This window comes from Geotrypetes seraphini, chromosome 6, assembly GCF_902459505.1.
Source record: "Geotrypetes seraphini chromosome 6, aGeoSer1.1, whole genome shotgun sequence".
Classification (NCBI taxonomy): domain Eukaryota; kingdom Metazoa; phylum Chordata; class Amphibia; order Gymnophiona; family Dermophiidae; genus Geotrypetes; species Geotrypetes seraphini.
In genome coordinates this window covers 64,796,576-64,816,956 of record NC_047089.1, presented here as the reverse complement: position 1 = coordinate 64,816,956, position 20,381 = coordinate 64,796,576, and the positions used below count along the sequence as shown (strand labels likewise).

Genomic DNA, 20,381 nt, shown 5'->3' with positions numbered 1-20,381 from the left:
GATTCTTTCTGCAGTGAGGAAAAATTTGTAGCTGAGTTATTCAGATGCCCCTTTATGTTTATCTGTTGAAAATGTGCCCTTATTCTCTTGCTGTAGATTTTAATTTTGTATGCATTCATTTGGTCTATATTATGTTTTTATATGCTTGTTTTTGGTGCTATATTGGTTTTGTAAAAATCTAATGCAATTCAGAAAGCTGCTTAAGACCCATCTGTTTGTGCAGGTTCTAAGCTAATATCCTGCTTTTTTAAGTTAATATTCAATTTTCTGAATATCATCTTCTTTTTCAGGTAATTAGATCTGTTTTGCTTTATTGTGAAGAAATGGTAGTAGATGAATGGTTGAGAGGTAATTTAAAGGTTCAGATGATATAATCCTACGATTTTTACTGATGTATGTGACTTTTTAAGATGTGCAAACCTGAAATGTGTATGTGATACTGTGAGCCACCTTGGACAAAGACGGATTAGAAGTGTTCTGAGAAGAGTGAGAGAACTCTTTCATCGGCAACATTTCTCAGTATTGGTTCAATCAATCATTTTGTCAAGGTTGGATTATTGTAACTCAATGTATTTGGGCCTTTCAAAGGCTAGTCTGCAGAGACTTCAACTAATACAGAATACTGCAGCTAAGTTTATTTTCGGTAAGAGTAAATTCGATCACGTGACCCCTCTGCTCAAGGAACTACATTGGCTCCTAGTGTATCTCAGAATTCAATTCAAGTGCATTTGCATTGCATTTAAGATCTTATTTGGCATTTTCATCACTTTGGTTCCTTTAGACTGGAATGTGCATAGGTCTCATATTGCCAGAAGGTCTCAAAAATTAAAACTTACATTTCCCTCTCTCAGTGGTAAAAACAGAACCTTCAAGCGATTTAGTCACTCTTTATTACAAACACATTGTTTTACTAAATAGGGATGAATAAAGAGAAAAACTACAAAGGAGGCATTGTTATATCTGCTACAGCCCTGGTAACAATTGCAGTGGGCCATCTTGCAAAAAAAACTCCTGAATCATAATTTTACCTTTTTCATGTTGCCACCCCTATTAGGATAGGGTGCTTTGTTCACTCTGCTCCAGTCTACTGGAACTTTAATCTTTTCATACAGCTGGAAGATCACAAGTGCATCTCGTAAATCCCTGAAGTAGAAATAGACAATACATTGAAATTCGTAAAGTTAATGTATGATTAAATTTGTAGGAATGTATCAAGGCCAGATTAAGTCCAACTGATGCTCTAAGCACAACCCAACACAGACTTTCCATTACTTAAATGGCCATGCCTAAAATTAGACACGGTCGAGTGCCATTTATAGAATAGCAGTCAGTGCTATTTTTTTCAGCAGTGAAATTTTTTAGGCACCATTTATAGAATTGAGGCCACAGTGTTAATTACGCATAAGTGCTGTTATCGACTACTAATGTTAGTCTGCACCTAACTTTAGGCACGAGCACGTACGTTAGCTCAATGGTATAGTGAGAATGGAAGGCGCTGCTTCACCCACTTGATTGCCTCACTTTCCGCCGCACATGCTCCCTTCCCCGGTATCTGTTTAGCTCCCCCAGCGCAAGCAACATCTCTAACTTGCTGCCCACACCAGCATCGGCTCTTCCTCTGACATCACTTCCTAGTCACGGGAACCGGAAGTAACGTCATAGGGGAACACTGAGGCCAGCTCGAGTAGCAGGTTGGAGCTGCTGCTCGCCAGAGAAGAGCTAGAGGTGCTTGTGACTTGGATTGGCCTCCGTGAAGATCGCATACTGGGCTAGATGGAACATTGGTATGATCCAGTAAGGCTATGCCATGTGTTCTTAGAGGGGCGGGGAATTGAAGGCATGCGCATGGTGGGGGAGAAGTGGGAAGGAGCAAGGAGGTGAAAAGGAGAGGCCCCCACCATAATTGCTCCCAGGGTGGTCCACCCCACTGGCTAGTGTAAGTGTTTACACCTAACTCCTGTCAGTTAAGTGTGTAACTGACAGTGTTCTATAACTTTAGCCAGGATTCTCTAAATGGTGCTGCTGTCAGAATCACATATATAACCTTAGATACACATATTTTTTCCGTTTAGGACCTCAGCGGTGCAAGCTGTGAGAGCATTTCATTCACAGAGTTGTTTGCACTAAAGTCTTCATCGGTCTTATGTTATATATTTTTTTATAAATTATTTTTCTTATTTAAGTATTTTAATTATAGAAAAGTTAGAAAAGTACTCATCTCTTTTAGAGAAGCATAGCAGGGGCTCTTCACCAACATAGGCTATGTTTCGCCCAGGGGGCTTTATCAAGGTATTTTCCCCTTTGTTATGCCGGTTCCATGAATACTGCCGATAGTAAAAAACACACTATCGGCAGTATTCATGGAACCGGCATAACAAAGGGGAAAATACCTTGATAAAGCCCCCTGGGCGAAACTTAGCCTATGTTGCTGAAGAGCCCCTGCTATGCTTCTCTAAAAGAGATGAGTACTTTTCTAACTTTTCTATAATTAAAATACTTAAATAAGAAAAAGAATTTATAAAAAAAAATATAAAATAAGACCGATGAAGACTTTAGTGCAAACAACTCTGTGAATGAAATGCTCTCACAGCTTGCACCGCTGAGGTCCTAAACGGAAAAAATATGTGTATCTAAGGTTATATATGTGATACTAATTGAACCTAACCTTGGAAAAGAAATATACTCTTTCTTGCCTTAGCTGCTGTCAGAAGCCACCTTAAAAGCAGCCTTTGATCATGTATCAGTCACATGATGACGCCATTTAGAGAATCGCTCCTCCAGCAAAGATAGGCACCAGAAATGTAGGCCAGTGTTTTCAAGGCCTACATTTCCTGCACCTACCTTTGACATGTATTGTGCTTCCAGAGGCATCTACCAAACATCTATAAAACATCTACCAGGCATCCATAAAACAAGTAAAGCATGTGCAGGAAGTAATATTGTGCAGGGAGTAATATTGTGGAACACATTGCTATTGGAAATAAAGAGTGCTTCTAGTCTACTTATCTCTTACCCGACCTAATCCCTTCAAAAAAGTTCCCCCCCCCCCCACCTTCATTGCCTGTATCTTTATCAAAATTTTGTAAATCCGTGTGCTATCACGGACCTTAATTTAATGGATGTAAACCGCCTAGAACTTTACGGGTATGGCGGTATACAAGAATAAAATTATTATTATTATTATTATTACTTCAATTCAGGAAAATGATAAAAACTATAGGGTCCTTTTATTAAGACGTGCTAACCGATTAGCACCTTAATAAAAGGACCCCTATGTTATGTAGGAAATGTTTTTTGTAAATAACTGAGTCTGGAAGAATGTTATTTCATATGATGCAGTTTTTGATATGATGATTGTGGCTATTAATGATATAATTATTTTAATTTGTACTGGTTGTTTGTAATATTTGTTTTAATTATGTATGTTTTACTGTAACTCGCTCAGAATTGTTGGATGTTTGCGAGTAATCGGTTTTTAAATAAATAAATCTACTAGCGCCTCACACCACTTCCAGCGTTCGTCACGCCTATAATGGTGCTAGTAGGCGCCTCCAGAGGTGCGATTCCATTGCCTTGAAATTCTTTTAAATACTGTTTTAATTGGCATTTTGGAATTAACATAGGCGATAGTGGGGCACCTACCGGCATCTAAGTTAAGGCCATGTTTAGAAAATATGGGCCTTAGTGCATACGTGCTGGGCACATCCCTGACCCCCCCCATGCCCCTCCCATGTCCACACACCCCTAGCAGTTTCGCAGATGAGGTGTTAAGCCATAAGATTGTAGAATACCAATTAACTCCAATTATTGATAATGCCAATTTAACAATTAAGTTATATGTGTAACTGTCTGGTAGTATTCTATAGCCTGTTTGCACAATTTTGTGCACTAAACCCCAAATTCTATAAATTGCATTTTGAGTCACATGTGCAAATTTAGGCACGCACACAGTTTGTGCAAGCAACTTGATTGAATAATGAGCTAATTAGCACTGAAAATCAGCTTCCTGATTTAAATTTATGTGTGTAAATTTAGACATGGCAAAAAAGGAGACGCGGAAATGGGAGTGTCGTGGGCGAATTAGGAGTGTTTGTCAAAGTTATGTGCATAATTATAGATTACGGGGCATCCACACCTAACTTCAGGCACAAGGTTTTGCACCATGTTTTCACAGTCGTGCCTAAAGTTTGGTCTGGCTCCTGAAGTGAATGCTCTATTCTGTGAGCAGCACCCATCTTTAAGCGCTGTTTATAAAATAGCGCTTAGGTGGATATTTTGACAGCAATTTTTAGGCGCAATATATAGAATTCAATCTTCATGAAAATGGGTGCACGAGATGATAGAATTAGAGAGTTGTGTTCCCATTAAATCCAGTCTTGCTATGTATTGTGAGGTGATCTCATTATATTTCATGGATACTGCCCTGTGTTTTATAGGTATCAATAGCTAGGAGATTCTTTCTTACCCATACAAATGATTTACACGTGGATTCACTCCCAGAGAATTCATCCAATTCCTAAATGTTCTCTCTTCTCTTGTTTCACCTGAAGTAATATTAGCAAAAAAGTCAATAATGTCAATGATCTAATTATGCAAGACCTAATGTATATCACTAAAGGAATATTCCATGTTAGCAACCATTCGATATTCCTTTATTACTAATAAAGTAATAAAATATAATGTTATGACAGACTAAATACAGTCGGCCCTCCTTATTCATGAAGGATTAATTCCAGGGCCTTCCACAGATACTAAAATCCATGAATGTTCAAGTCTCTTGGTTACCCACACACCCCTCCACCCCAAACGCACCGCATGGCAGCTCTCTGTATCAGGTCTCCCGATGAAACCTTGGTATCGTGTCTTTAGTCCTGCAGGGCCCCTGCATCAACAGCAACAACCAAACTTAAAGTCTATGGCCTGAACCAGGCCTCTCTTTCTGACCTGGCCTGCTCTTCTGATGCAACTTCCTGGGCGGGCCGGGTCAGAGGGAGAGGCCCGGTGCAGGCTGCAGTCTTTGAGTACAGCTGCTGTTGTTGCTGCAGGAGCCTAGTATGGCCGAAGACAGCATGATGTCAGTTTACACCGATGGCGGGAGACCTGATACAAAGAGCCATGGTCAGGTCCATGGTTGGTTGAATTAAGTCACACATTCATTTAGAGAAACATTTTAGGAAGGATGTACAAATTGGACTTGAGATGTCCAGGCCGGAACGTCTCAAGTTTTGCTAGTATGTTAGAACAGGATCTGCTAATACATAGAGAAACAGACATTAATGCATTTGTTACATGTGGGAGGATCATCCATGTTAAATTAATAAATGCCTAAAATATCAATTTAAATGTACAGTGCTGCGTACATCTAGCAGCGTTATAGAAATGATAAGTGATAGCATTACAGTAGTAGTAATAGGAACAACCAGTATTTCAATATGTACAGGCACTAGACACTATGTTAGCCATTTTAGAAACATGCATATCTGTGGTTTCTTTCACTGTAACAGAGCCTGATATCCTTGACTGGCATCACTTTTGGGGCTGGTGGGGAGGGAGGGAACAAGAAACACTGGAGAATTAAGGGGACAACCTTTTCTTTGTGACTCTGGACAAATCACTTAAACCTCCATTGCCCCAGGTACAAAATAAGTGCCTGTATACAATATGTAAACCACTTTGATTGTAACTACAGAAATGCGGTATATCAAATTCCATCCCCTTTCCCTTTCACCTTTCCAGTGGATTACTGCAGAAAACAGGCACTTTTCTAAAAGCTAGACATCCTTGGGAGCAGGTGTAAACATCGACATCTGAGTGCCTAAACGGATACGGCCCACTTAGAGAATTGCCTCCTATAAATATATATATACATTACAATACCACTCAAATTACACCCCAGGAATGCCTACATGAAGAAAGTGTAAAAATAGATATACTCTTTATCCCTCAAGGCAGCCATTTCCTTTTTAGGCGAATCACTGTTGACATGTTGATGCTGTCAGCCCATCTGTGATGTTTTGGGCAGTTTTTAAATCTTATTAGTATCTGGTTTGTGCTTTATGCATGGGACTTTCCAGTGTTGTTTTGCTTGAAGAGCTTTATTTCAAATAAAGACTGCTCTTAATATTTACAGTAAGAAACAATGGAACTTGTTTTGTGTGGAAGGGATTTTTCATTGTGGTTTCTTTTTTGAAGAGCTTTATTTGAAACAAAGGATCTTTAGAATATTCCAGAAACTGTGAAGATTTGGGCTGCCAACATTTTGCCAACCCCCCCCCCCCAAAAAAAAAAAAACCCAAAACAACCCAGCACCCACCTTGCTCCATATCCCCTAGTCCCTTGCCATACCTACTGTTGTACCCTTCACCACCCCTCCCCTCAATGACCAATTGACTGCACTAGAGTTGCTATCTCAGAAGAAAAAACTGCCATGTGTATGTATATTCTGACATATATGGCTTGAAAGGGAGGGTATGCTTTTCATTATCGTTTTTATTTCAAGAACATTATTGAAAAGGCAATTACAATAGGTGATACTTTCTAATTTCTTTTATATCTTTCAGACTTCTGAAGCAGGCCATGGGCCAAAACACATATGTGTTGAGTCTTAATTGATATAATAAAGAAATTGAGCACCTCAGGTAGCCTTCACTGTTATTCTTATCAATTTTTTAGGTGCCATTTATAGAATCTAGTCCTAATTCCAATATTTCCATGTCTGAGGTCAGCTAGACATAAGATATGTTCTCAAGAAAGAAGGATAGCAGAATCCAGAAACCAAATCTAAAATAAAATGTATTTTTATTTGCACAATTTGTTATCTTTTTGATCTACAGTAAAACCTTGGTTTGCGAGCATAATTCTTTCTAGAAGCATGCTTGTAATCCAAAGCACTTGTATATCAGTGAATTTCCCCATATGAAATAATGGAAACTCAGACGATTTGTTCCACAATCCAAAAACTTTAATACAAAATACTATACGTACTTGTATTGCAAGACCTTGCTCATTTAGAACAGTCACTACACTCCTGCAGCATCAGAGAGAGAAGAACCATCGGCTCAGTTGTAATGATGTGACGCATGTATACTGTATGTACTCGTATTGCAAGACTTTGCTTGTTTAGAGCAATCACTACACTCTTGCAGTGTCAGAGAGAGAAGAACCATCAGCTCAGTTGTGATGTGTGTACATACTGTATGTACTTGTATTGTAAGACATTGCTTGTATATCAAGTTCAAATTTAATAAAATGTTTTGCTTGTCTTGCAAAACACTTGCAAACCAATTTACTTGCAATCCAAGGTTTTACTGTACTTGCCTTCAATAGAACTCCAGTCAATGTCCTGGTTCTCTGGTTTTTGAAGAGCAGGATACTTGTTAAACAGGTTGGCGATGAAGGCCAGATTTAGTTTTGGATTTCCACGGACGACGTCTGTGGCCGTCACAAACTGTCGGCAGCCCAGCCTGTCTGCCTGCTCCAACATACACTCAGCTCTCTTAATGTCATCCTTTTCCTATGTCAATAAAATGCAGAGATATACCACGTGCAACTCAAAAAATAATAGTTATTAAGCAATGTGCCTTCTCTACAACACATTACAAATCATATGTCTAAAGTATGAGAGTAATTTTAAGATTGTCTGGATAGGTGCAAAGGTGTTGAGTACTTCTTCCTGTAGACTTTGAATTAATTTTGAAAAGGAAAGTACATACGAGTAGGTTATTTTGAAAATTATCTAGGGGAAGATACTTGCCCACAATTATACCTGTCAATTTTCTCAGAAAAAGATACAAGCATACTTTTGAAAATTCAACAGTACTCGTACACATGTATTTCCATACCCTGCCCTCAGGAACACCTCTCCCGATTGTGGTAAAAGTGCATGAACAATATGGTTTATTGTTTATTAATGCATGATATACCAACTTTTCCATTGAGTGGGTCAATGTGGTTTACAATAATAAAATTTACATAAACGGAAAGGAACTCCATTAAAAACATGATAGAATAGGTCCACACTCACTCCAGACTTAGATTTAAAAAACAGTTCTTGTGTCACCTGTGCCCAGCCAGGCCTGGAAACTATTACGAGAAGTTTGAAAGGTAGCTTCTAAATGAAAGGCCGTACAGAAAAGGTGGGATTTCAGTAAGGTCTTCAATATGGAAAAAGTGTTTTCTAAACAAAGGGATGGGGAAGGTTATTCTAAAGTTTTGGGGGGACAACAAAATAGAAACCTGTATTTCTAGTGAACTCATATTGAGCCTGTTTCGGACCTGGAAGAACCAGGTGGTTTGTGTCAAGAGAACGGAAAGCTTATGTAGGAGTGTAGGGAATGATCAGAGAAGAAAGATAAGGAGGTTGACCTGAGTGAAGCGTTTTATGAGCCAAACAGAGAATTTTAAAAGGAACGTGAAAGAGAACCGGAAGCCAGTGTAATCATAGGAAGAGTGGGGTAATGTGGTCAAAGTAATGAGCATGGCAGAGCGTATGAATAGCAGAGTTTTGTAGAGTCTGTAATCGCTTAGTTGTAATACCAGAAAAGACAATTACAATAGTCAAGCTTAGAGATAATCAAAGAATGAAAGGCGACAAAGTGGAGGTAATGAAGCTGATGGAGAGAATAGAATCCGGACTGAATGGTGACTGAAATAACTTTGAATCCAGAATGACTCCTAGGTATCTAAAGCTTGTGACGTTTGGGATAGGTATGTTGAAAAGAACAGGGGTTAGCATAGGAAGTGATGTGTGAGAGAATGGGCCCTGCCGGGGCTGGCCGTGAGCATCCTTGTTTTGAGTGCTGCCTCCTGCTGACCAGCTGCCACTTCGGGTAAGGAAGGGAGGGAGCGAGAGGGATCATGGCTCAGGACTGCCACCTGTTTCTGCTGCTTTGGGGCTTAAGGGATGGAGGGGGGGCTTTGCGGCTCAGGACCACTGCTGTGCTGGTGCTTTGGGGCGGGAGGGAGGGGTGTTCGCAACTCAGCTGATTTGGGACTTGGGTGCTGGTGCTTCAGGGGACTTTTTTCCCCCCAGTGATTTTTTTTTTTGCCGTTTGGGTGAGAATGCCTGTTAACCAAGTACCAGTTAACTGAGGTTCTACTGTATTAAAAAAGGAGGAAGGAAAACCAAACGGCAGCTGGCGTGGTTAACTAGTGAAGTGAAGGAAACTATTAGAGCTAAAAAAAGAATCCTTCAAAAAGTGGAAGAAGGATCCAACTGAAAATAATTGAAAACAGTTTTAGTAAGACATTGTAACATCCTTTTTAAAGGCCACTTGAAAGAAACAAAGTCCATTTTTGTTAAGATCCCAACTGTTGCAGCTGGATGGGTTGCTTTGCTGAATATTCCTTGCAAATGTGTCATTTCCAACAGTGGCCAACCCAGGTCCCAAGTACCTAGCTAGATCCCAAATAGTAAAACAGATTTTATGCTGCTTATCCTAAGAATAAGCAGTAGATTTCCCCAATGCGTCTCAATAATCATCTATGAACTTCCCTTTTAGGAATTTATCCAAACTTTTTTTAAACTCTGCTAAGCTAACTGATTTCACCACGTTCTCCAGCAATGAATTCCAGAGTTTAATTATACGTTGTGTGAAGAAATATTTTCTCCAGTTTTGTTTTAAATCTACTATTTAGTAGTTTCATTGCATACCCCCTAGTCCTGGTATTTTTGGAAAGACAACTCATGTTGTTCTCTATCTGTATAATTTGAACATTTTTATTTATCAAGATCAGGCAATATCTTTCAGACTGAAATTTAGGTGAATGGAACCATCAGTTGCTCAGTTCTTACCCTCAGTCCTGTCATGTCAATAGCAATGGCAGGGACTCCATCTTCTTCTCCCTTTGGGGCAACTTCATTAAGTAGGTTATAGTAAGCTTTGGAATCCTTTTGTAAATCAAGAAATCACAGGTTTTAAAATCTAAATAGAATATGCTTTATAATCTTATACTGTACCACATACAATGATAGAAGATAAGAAGATGATCATTTAAAACTCCTCAATTTTCAGGTGAAACATTTCCTAAATTTAGGCATCTAAAACTTAAGGCCTTAAATTTAGGCCTCCTTTTCATTTGCCTGGGTATGGAGTACTAAATTAGTTACCTACTGCTAAAAATCTATGCTAAGGTCCATTTTAACTCCACCACTTTTAAGTTTGTACAGTTGGGATTCTGATAAAAATTTTAGAAAATTTTGAAAATTGTAATATAAATCCTTTATACATATTGGTGTGAAACAGACTTCTGGAAGGTTATAAGTGATCCAATGCTATTCCTTCTTCAATTAAATGAATGTTTTTTTTCAGCAATGATTTTTAATTTATCAATTGATTAGGAGAATTATAATATCAGTGAGCCCCACTCCCCCCCCACACACAAATAATGTAGCTGTAATAATTCAGATATAGACAATGTATTTGATATGTATAAAATCCTTCACAATAATTCACAGACAGTACAAATGCAAAATACTTTCAATACAGTGCAATCACCTAATAGCTTAATCCACTAAGGATAGCGTCAAAAACTGGAGGAAATTTTGGGCTCCTTTTACGAAGCCGCATTAGCGGTTTAACGCATGTAATAGCACCCGCTAATTTGCCTGCCACGCTAGCTGCTACCGCCTCCTCTTGAGCAGGCGGTAGTTTTTCAGCTAGCGCACGCTAAAAAGGTGTATGAGATAAAGCCGCTAACGCGGCTTCGTAAAAGGAGCCCTATATGTTATCAATCTTCATTAAGTATAGTGCAATGATCACAGTTCAGGATTCTTATTAAATATATCTACTAACAAAATTTCAGAGAAAAGCCTCCACATACAGTTTTTCTAAACTGTAAACCAGGGGTCCCCAAAGTCCCTCCTTGAGGGCCGAATCCAGTCGGGTTTTCAGGCTTTCCTCAATGGATATACATTGAAAGCAGTGCATGCACATAGATCTCATGCATATTCATTGGGGAAATCCTGAAAACCCGACTGGATTCGGCCCTCAAGGAGGGACTTTGAGGACCCCTGCTGTAAATGGTCAGAACAGGTCCTCAGAATGCCAGGGAGGAAGTTCCATAATTTTACTCCTGCCACGGACACAATTGCCATTCTAGATTTAGCATTTCCTTCATAGAGGTCAATCTCATAGTACCCTCAGACCTCAGATTCCTCCTCGGCTGGTACACCATCCATTGAGTTTGAAAATTCAAAGGAACAGATCCATACAGATTCTGATGTACTACTGGTAACATCTTAAAGCAAACCCTTTGTGCCACTGGAAGCCAGTGCAACTGTTTTAACACTGGGGTAATATGTTCTCTGCGTGAGATACCCAGAATCAACCTTGCAGCAGAGTTCATCAATTGCTGTAACGCCTTCCATTTAATCTTAGCTAATCCCAGGTAAAGCATATTACAGTAGTCTAAACGAGTCAAAATCAGTGCCTGTACTACTGAATGAAAATCATATGGAAGGAGCATTGGCTTCAGTCAATGAAGTGTCCGCAGCTGCGAGTATCCACCCTGGACCACCCTGAGGACCTGCCTTCCCATTGAGAGAGTATAGTTTAAACAGACACCTAGAATCACCATCTTGATAAACAAACTAGCAAGATAGGTTGAAGAACCACTGATATAGATGACCAGTTATAAATTTAGCCCCAATTTGCACAGCATATAACTGTGCAATTCTATAAAGGGTCACCTATTTCTTATCATTTTAATTTGATGCAAAACAAAATTATAAAATGTATTTCTTTGTCATTTCCAAACAACAGCACATCTTTTAATTAGATCTATATTTATTTATTTGATTTTTTAGCCTGTTTTCCCAAAGGAGCTCAGAATGGGTAACAAATCAAGTACTGAAGCATTTTCCCTATCTGTCCCGGTGGGCTCACATAGAAACATAGAGTATGACAGCAGAAAAGGGCCGTCAGCCCAACACGTCTGGCCACTCAAAACAACCCTCCCCTTAAAAGAACACTCCTCTTAAAAGAACACTCCCTCTAAGCAATTCCCCGAAGTGAACCCATATGTTTATCCCATCATTTCTTGAAGTCGAGCACGTTGCTGTCCTCAACTACCTGATGTGAAATGCCATTCCAACGGTCAACCACCCTTTTGGTGAAGAAGTACTTCCTGATATCACCATGAAATCTCCCACCCTTCAGTTTGAGCGGATGCCCTCTTTTTGCCGTAGGACCCGTAAGAAAAAGGATATCTTCCTCCACCTCGGTACGGCCTGTAAGATATTTGAACATCTCTTTCATGTCTCCCCTCTCTCTGCGTTCATCGAGAGAATATAACTGCAGCCTGCTTAGACGTTCTTCATATGGGAGATCCTTGAGTCCTGAGACCATCTTAGTGGCCATTCGCTGAACCGATTCCATTCTCTTCACATCCTTTTGATAATGTGGCCTCCAAAACTGAACACAGTACTCCAGATGAGGTCTCATCATAGACCTGTATAACGGCATTATGACTTCAGGCTTTCGGCTGACAAAACTTCTTCGCATGCAACCCAGCATTTGTCTAGCCTTGGCCGAAGCTTTCTCTACTTTAGTGGCAGTCTTCATATCTTCGCTAATGATTACACCCAGGTCCCGTTCTGTGACAGTTCTTGTTAAGGTTTCACCATTTAGGGTGTATGTTCTGCCGGGGTTATCGCTACCAAGGTGCATAACCTTACACTTTTTGGCATTAAAACTCAGTTGCCAAGTATTTGACCATTGTTCCAGTAAAAGTAGGTCCTGCCTCATAGTGTCGGGCACGGTTGCGCTGTCAACCACGTTGCATAGCTTAGCATCATCAGCGAATAGTGTAATTTTACCTCGAAGTCCCTGAGGCAGGTCTCATACAAAGATATTAAACAGTATCAGACCCAAGACCGAGCCCTGCGGCACTCCACTGGTCACTTCTGACATTTCTGAGGGGGTACCATTTACTACCACCCTCTGAAGTCTACCACTGAGCCAGTCTTTAACCCATGCCGTCAATGTTTCTCCTAGTCCCATCGTTTTCATCTTATTCAATAACCTAGAGTGTGGGACACTGTCAAAAGCCTTACTGAAGTCCAAGTACACGATATCCAGAGACTCTCCCTTGTCCAGTTGTTTCATTACCCAGTCAAAGAAGCTTATCAGATTGGATTGACAAGACCTTCCCTTCGTGAATCCATGCTGAATCTAATGTACCTGGGGCAATGGAGGATTAAGTGACTTGCCCAGGGTCACAAGGGGCAGCTTGGGGTTTGAACCCACAACCTCAGGGTGCTGAGGCTATAGCTCTAAACACTACACCACACTCTCCTTGAAAAGTATCCTGTATATCTGAGTTATTGAAAGTCATTTAATAAGGAGCCACCTAGTTTTGGTTAGCAGGAATGTGAGTAAATGGTGTCATTTTAGACATTAATGCATGTAAGCGACCACTTGCATAAATGACTTCACAGAATACCAACTAGCAGAAAAGTACACAACATGTTTTGATAACTTGTATTTTGCCAGTGGAAGTGCATATGAACGAAGCACATAAATTATTTTATTCTATAACTTACATGTATTCTGGTTAAGTTTCAAAATTCCAAGTTTATTTACATTTTAATATACCGACCATCAACATGTATCTGGCCGGTTTACAAAGCTAAAAACATAATAGTAAATAAAAAATAAAAACGGGGTAAAAAAGAAATAGGTAAAATATGAAATAGACGAAGACAATGACGTATATGGACTTAGGGGGAGAGGGGGAGAGTAAAGTTTATAATTACATCATAAAAATGAAGGTATGAAGTAAGGGGGAAAATATCCAGGGCTCCTTTTACAAAGGTGCGCTAGTGTTTTTAGTGCACGCACCGGATTAGCACGCACTACCCGAAAAACTACCACCTGCTCAAGAGGAGGCGGTAGCGGATAGCACATACGGCATTTTAGTGCACAATATTCCGCACGTTAAGGCCCTAACGCACCTTTGTAAAAGAAGCCCCTAGACATGGGCATTTACACTAGCTGTAGAGCTGCTGTAAGCGATAGTACCATAAATGAAAGAGGGTTTTCTGCCACTTGAGCTAGAATTCTGTAATGAAAGTAGGCACCTACTTTTCTTTATAGAATAGGCTTGAAACCACCTGCATACCTTATTATTCAAGGTGGCTCGTCATAGAATTAGCCTCTACCTGTCTATAGCTAAGATGCCGAGGAGCTGTGAATGTCTTGTTAATGTACCTTGATGTCAGAGCTGAAGTTGTTGATTTTGTTGCAGCCAGCATGTTCCAGATGATAGTTGGCCCATCTCAGCAGCAGCTCCTCTGGAGACAGCTTCATCAGATCTTCGAGGCTCTCACCTTCCCGCAAAAGTGCAATCAGTGCTGAGAGAGAAAACACACTTTATTAGACGCTCAATACATGTCCGTTCCAAATATCTTTCTTGTGATGGCTTTTGATAAAATTATAAGCATCCAATTATTTTACATAGAAAAGTATGTTTTCATAATCTGTTTCTCCTATTTTAAATTCACCAGTAGATATCTTGCCCTATCATTGAAGCCTAAAACAAGTTAGTTTACAAAAATTAAAGGCATACATACATTACCATGCAAATCAAAAGACTTAGAAACATGATGGCAGATAAAGGCCAAATGGCCCATCTAGTCTGCCCATCCACAGTAACCATTATCTCTTTCTCTCTCTGAGAGATCCCATGTGCCTATCCTAAGCCCTCTTTAATTCAGACACAGTCTCTGTTTACACTCTGTATCTGACCATGCATCACCACAATAGCTCTCAGGCTTGCAGGTGTCTTTACTACTGGCTATATATCTGGTTCTGGTGGGCTCACAAGAACCAGAAATTAAAAAGATTAGGGCTCTTCAGCTTGGATAACAGATGGCTGAGGGGAGATATGATTGAAGTCTACAAAATCCTGAGTGGAGTAGAATGGGTACATGTGGATCGATTTTTCACTCCATCAAACATTACAAAGACTAGGGGGCACTCAATTAAGTTACAGGGAAATACTTTTAAAACCAATAGGAGGACATTTTTTTTTCACTCAGAGAATAGTTAAGCTCTGGAACGCATTGCCAGAGGTTGTGGTAAGAGCAGATAGCGTTTTAAGAAAGGTTTGGACAATTTCCTGGAGGAAAAGTCTATAGTCTGTTATTGAGAAAGACATGGGGCAAGACACTGCTTGCCCTGGATCAGTAGCATAGAATATTTCTACTCCTTTGTTTTTGGTCAGGTAATAGGGACCTGGATTGGCCACCATGAGAATGGGCTATTGGGTTTGCTGAACCATTGAAATTTGAACTTGGGTCCCCTGGTTTACAGTCCACTAAACTGACCACTAAGCTACACTTTGGACTTGCTTGTTGCTGTTTTCAGAATGCCCATAATACCTGATGTTGTCAGGGAGCCTATTTTCCCCTTCCAATGTCACTTTCAGGGGTGAGAGAGAGGGACAGTAACCACTGGGCCACTGGGGGATTCATAAGGGGGTCATGCCTTCATCCCTCCAGTGGTCAGCTGCTCAGTCAGACCATCTTTTTGTATCCTGGACATGAATGACACACGTCTAAATAAAAATGTCCTTCTTTTTAGACTTGGATGTTTCTTCCTGTTTGTTATCACTGTTGGCTGTCCTAATTTTGGGCCTTTCCTAGTTCCACCCTATACACTCCCACAAAATGCCCCCTTTCCTATTTGGATTCACTGAAATCGCAATGTGGTTGTTTTGGGCAGATGGACTTTTGGGGGGTGGAGCATTTTGAGACATTCATCTGCTTTGACAATGAGTGCCAAAGCTCTGACTTCCCTGGTTCTCAACCCATTGTTCGTCTCCCAGAGAACTCCATAATCCCACTCTTATTTTTAGTAAAGGGAAGGGAAAGCCAAACAATAGATGATTCCAATTCATTTTACTATCCCACAGTCACCCACATAAGTACGTTCCCTTAGCAGTTGTTGATAGGTTCACTTACTCACACACCTACCAGTGATCCCATAGCCTACTCTCTATTGCAGTAACATTCCAGGCCAGTATCAGAATGTCTCCATGAAATAATTGGAAGAATGTATTACCTTCATTTCTGCTGAGCTCTATGTCGGCAAACAAACCAATTTTGATAACTTGCCAGAGAAGGCCCAAGACAAGGTACGGTTTCCCCTCCTTCAGGTCTTCAGCACCAATGTTAACCACGTGGCACCCAATGGCTGAAGCCGAGTTCAACGCCAAATTCAAATTTTCCTATCAAAGAGATGCCCAGAAATAAAGCACATATGTTATTATGAAGAATATACAGAGTAATGGAGCTGATAGCATTTCAGGTCTGAGCAGTAGGTTCAGAAAGATTCATATTACAGAATAAATGGTTCATAGACAACCCAGCGAAAGACAAGGCGCGCGCCGACAACTGAGCGCAAGACGGAGGCGCGCGCCAAAGAAAATTACAGTTTTTAGGGGCTCCGACGGGGATTTTTGCTGGGGAGCCCCCCCAATTTACTTAATAGAGATCGCGCCGATGTTGTGGGGGGTTTGGGGGGTTGTAACCCTCCACATTTTACTGTAAACTTAACTTTTTCCCTAAAAACAGGAAAAAGTGTTCAGTAAAATGTGGGGGGTTACAACCCCCCAAACCCCCCCCAACACCCCCACAATGCGGCGCGATCTCTATTAAGTAAAGTGGGAGGGTTCCCCCCATGCTCCCCCCCATGCTCCCCCCCACGCTCCCCCCGTCGGAGTCCTAAAAACAGTAATTTTCTGCGGCGTGCGGCGTGCGCCTCCGCCTCCGCGCTGCTCTCAATTGTCTGCACGCGCCTTTGTCCCGGCGTGCTTTTGACCTGACACTGAATAAAAAACACCACTTACTGCATGTTCTAACACAGCAAATTGTGAATGAATAATGTGCTACATGGCTACAGCAAAATGCATTAAAACTAACTTTATCTCAGATGTTAAAGCTGGCTAAGATGAACCTAATCCTACTGTAATGTATCTTCCCCTGTCAGTGTGACCAAAAAATGTCGTGTTCACCAGGACATTGTTTAAAGAATTAATTCAATCTATTAATTACCTATATAATCTACTATTCTATAAATGTTTTATTTATATAATGCATTATTATAAACTAGATGTCCTTGTGTTTCTTCCCCTTTTTCATTTTCTTGGTCATTTTAATTATACACCGCTTAGATATTCACTTTGGCCCCTTTTTAAAATCAAACTGCAGTAGAGCTTTTTACCGCTGGCCAGTGAGGTAAATGCTCCAGCGCTCATAGAAATTGAATGAGTGTCAGAGCATTTACCGCCGCGGGTTCATAAACTTGAACTGCGTCCAAAGAAATGCAAATTCAATCAGATCAGCTTTACCAAATCTAGAAAATTGCTATATAGAATCAGCAAATTTCTTAGTCATACTTTTTTTATTATCATCAGTGTTTCATATTTTCTAATAGCTCACTTCAGATTTAGTCAAATTGTTTGGTTTTCCTTTCGATTTGTTTAAAATACTACACCAGTGTTGTAAAATGATTTCTACTTTTCTTGGTATCTGATGGATTTCTCCAATGTTCTCTTAGGAAAAATTTAAACATTTTATTGAAATTTAAAACTATAGTCTAAGTGGTTCACATTCAGGTACTCAAGCATTTTCTCTATCTGTCCCGGTGGGCTCACACTCTATCTAATGTACCTGGGCCAATGGGGGATTAAGTGACTTTCCCAGGGTCACAAAGAGCAGCATGGGATTTGAACCCACAACCTCAGGGTGCTGAGGCTGTAGCTCTAATCACTGTTTGTGTTCCCTTTCACTTCTATCCTATCATTGCAGAGTTTCCTTTTAACTGAAAGGCTCGACCCCTGTGCATTTATGCAATGGAGGTAAAACATCTCTATCGTATCTCCCCACCCTCGCCTTTTTTTCAAACTTCAAAGTATACATATTGAGATTTTCACGACTGACTTCATCCTGTTTACATCTTTCTGAAGGTGTGATCTCCAAAACGGAACTCAGTGCTCTAAGGCCCTCTTTTACTAAGCTGTGGTAGAGGTTTCTACTGCAGCCCGAGGCCCTAAATGCTATGAGCAATGGAACATTTAGCACCCCAGCCCATGGCAGAAACCTGTACTGCATTATAGCAAAAGGGGGTGGGGGTAGGGGTGGGGGCGGGTTAATGAGGTCTCACCAAGGACTTATACAGAAGCCTTGTCGTCTATCATTTCCTACTGACGGCCATTCCTTTCCCTATGCATCATGTTTTTGCGATTGTGATGACTGTGTATACAAATGCCCTTTCTATTTCTCTGTGAATGAGAGCAATGAAAGAACAATATAATATTCCAGCACCTGAATGGTAAATGGCGTGAGCTTCTTTTTGTTAATGGCTCTCTCATCGATCGTGTCTGGCACCGAAAGGTTTATCATTTTACTGGAAATTAAGGAAAGAAAAAAAAAAACTGGCTTAGGTTTTCTAAATAATGTTACACTGCTTATTTGTAAAGCTCTTCTTCACTGTATTGATATGAAAGAAAAGATAAGCTCTAATATCATTTTTATTAGCAGTAGTAGGCTGCTTTGAAAAGATCCATTTGGAAATTATACAGATTTTTCAATGAAATAAAGATGAGTATTGCATTTATTACAGTTGCATGTGCAGTGGCATAGCCATGGGGTAGGGGCCTTAGGGTAGGGTTACCAGACATCCGGTAAAACCCGGACATGTCCTCTTTTTAGAGGAATGTCTGGGCTCCTGGATGGCTTTTCAAAACCCGGCATTTGTACAGGTTTTGGAAAGCCCCGACAAGTTCCGGCTGCTTATGGAGGGCCTTTGAGCATGAGCGGATGACATCACACACATCCGCACATGTTTCAGGCCTTCCAGACGTGACTGGAGCTTGTCGCAAAAGAGAGGAGCTTGCTGTGGGCGGGGTACGGGCAGAACTGGACGGTGCTGTGGTGCAGAACTGGACAGGGTTGGGGTCAGAACTGGGTGGGGCTGGAGGCAGAACGGGGTGGGGGTATGTCTCTGGGGTTTTCCTTTGTAAAATATGGTAACCCTACCTTGGGGGCCTGGACCCCCTCAGCTTTCAGGGTTGGTAGGAATGCCAAGCCATTCCAGCTGAAGATGCCACCTACCTGGATATCACCTGCAATGGCACTTAATTCATTCAGGCGCGCTAATGCCAGCTCTCTCGTGCAGGCTCAGATCAGGTCTAACTACGCATGTATGGGAGAGTCGGCATTAGTAGCCAATGTACATCTGAGTAAATTAAGGGGCAAATTCTATAAGAAACGCCCAAAAGTTAGGCGCCGATATAGGCACCGTTCAGCACGATTCAAGTACAGTTGGCTACTATTTAGTGAATCACGCTGAAAGATACCTATTTGGGCACCTATTTTGGAGGCACCCAATAAATAGACCAGCTCTAGGCACAACTAAAAGTTAGGCGGCCATGCAGCGCTTAAGCACACTTAAGAGCAGCGATTCTGTAACAAGGCACCTAACACGTAGCTACACCCATACCCAACATGCATAGAGTCTATTTTTTTGAAGGCTGCCTAAATTTTTAGAGGCGCCTTGTTACAGAATCACTTTTTCTTGATAGGCGCCTAAGTTTCAATTATTGCTGATTAAAAAGCTTAATTGGGATTGTTTTTCAATTTAGATAGTTGGGCACCTCCAAAATTGTTTTCTTACATTAGGCGCTGGTTACAGAATTTGGGCCTAAGTGCTACTGCAGGTGTGACCCAGGAGGGAGATATCTTCAGCATCCCCTAATATTGTGGTGGGTGGCCATGGAGGAGAGGGAAAAATATCAGGATCCCCCCAGTCCATTTTTGGGAACCCCCCAAAATGGACTTTTGGCTACACCTCTGGCACAGACTTGTATATTTGATAAAATTTCAACTCTGGCCCTGCTTCTCCCAAACTATGCCCCTGGGAGCACCTACACAGAGCATGAATATTTATGTATTTATTTTTTTGGTTTTATATCCCATCCTCCTCAGGGAGCTCAGAATGGGTTACAAGCATTACATTTAACACTCATAGGGTTACAATAACAGTACATAGGGTTAACTGGTTAACTTACAGTAGTGCGAAGTGTCACAGCTATGCAATCAAGGTGTAGAGTTTGAAGGCTCTATTATCTAATGGTACAATCTAGCACATATGTTCCATAGGGATTAAACTGGGTTAGCATAATCTAATCTAATCTAATCCTTAGGTTTGTATACCACATCATCTCCACGTTCGTAGAGCTCGACACGGTTTACAGTAGGAGAAATAGGAAGGAACTACAACAGAGGGTTAGAGGTAGAAGTGTGAAGAAAATTTAGAGGACTTGGGATGCCAAGATATAATCAAGACAGAGGCGACACAAATTTGGCTACCAAGGCA

At 40.7% G+C, this 20,381-nt stretch overlaps 1 protein-coding gene across 2 annotated transcripts in view; it reads right to left on the bottom strand.

Annotated features, from left to right (window-relative positions):
* LCP1 (lymphocyte cytosolic protein 1) overlaps positions 1–20,381 on the bottom strand; it is an 86,332-nt gene that overhangs the window by 12,806 nt on the left and 53,145 nt on the right. For both annotated transcript variants that reach the window (XM_033949805.1, XM_033949806.1), the window contains exons 6-12: positions 18,329–18,410; positions 16,065–16,230; positions 14,211–14,353; positions 9,794–9,889; positions 7,318–7,513; positions 4,466–4,544; positions 1,029–1,143 (exon numbers count right to left, since the gene is read on the bottom strand). In XM_033949805.1, the coding sequence (XP_033805696.1) occupies positions 1,029–1,143; positions 4,466–4,544; positions 7,318–7,513; positions 9,794–9,889; positions 14,211–14,353; positions 16,065–16,230; positions 18,329–18,410 (877 nt within the window). The remainder of the gene's footprint in view (positions 1–1,028; positions 1,144–4,465; positions 4,545–7,317; positions 7,514–9,793; positions 9,890–14,210; positions 14,354–16,064; positions 16,231–18,328; positions 18,411–20,381) is intronic.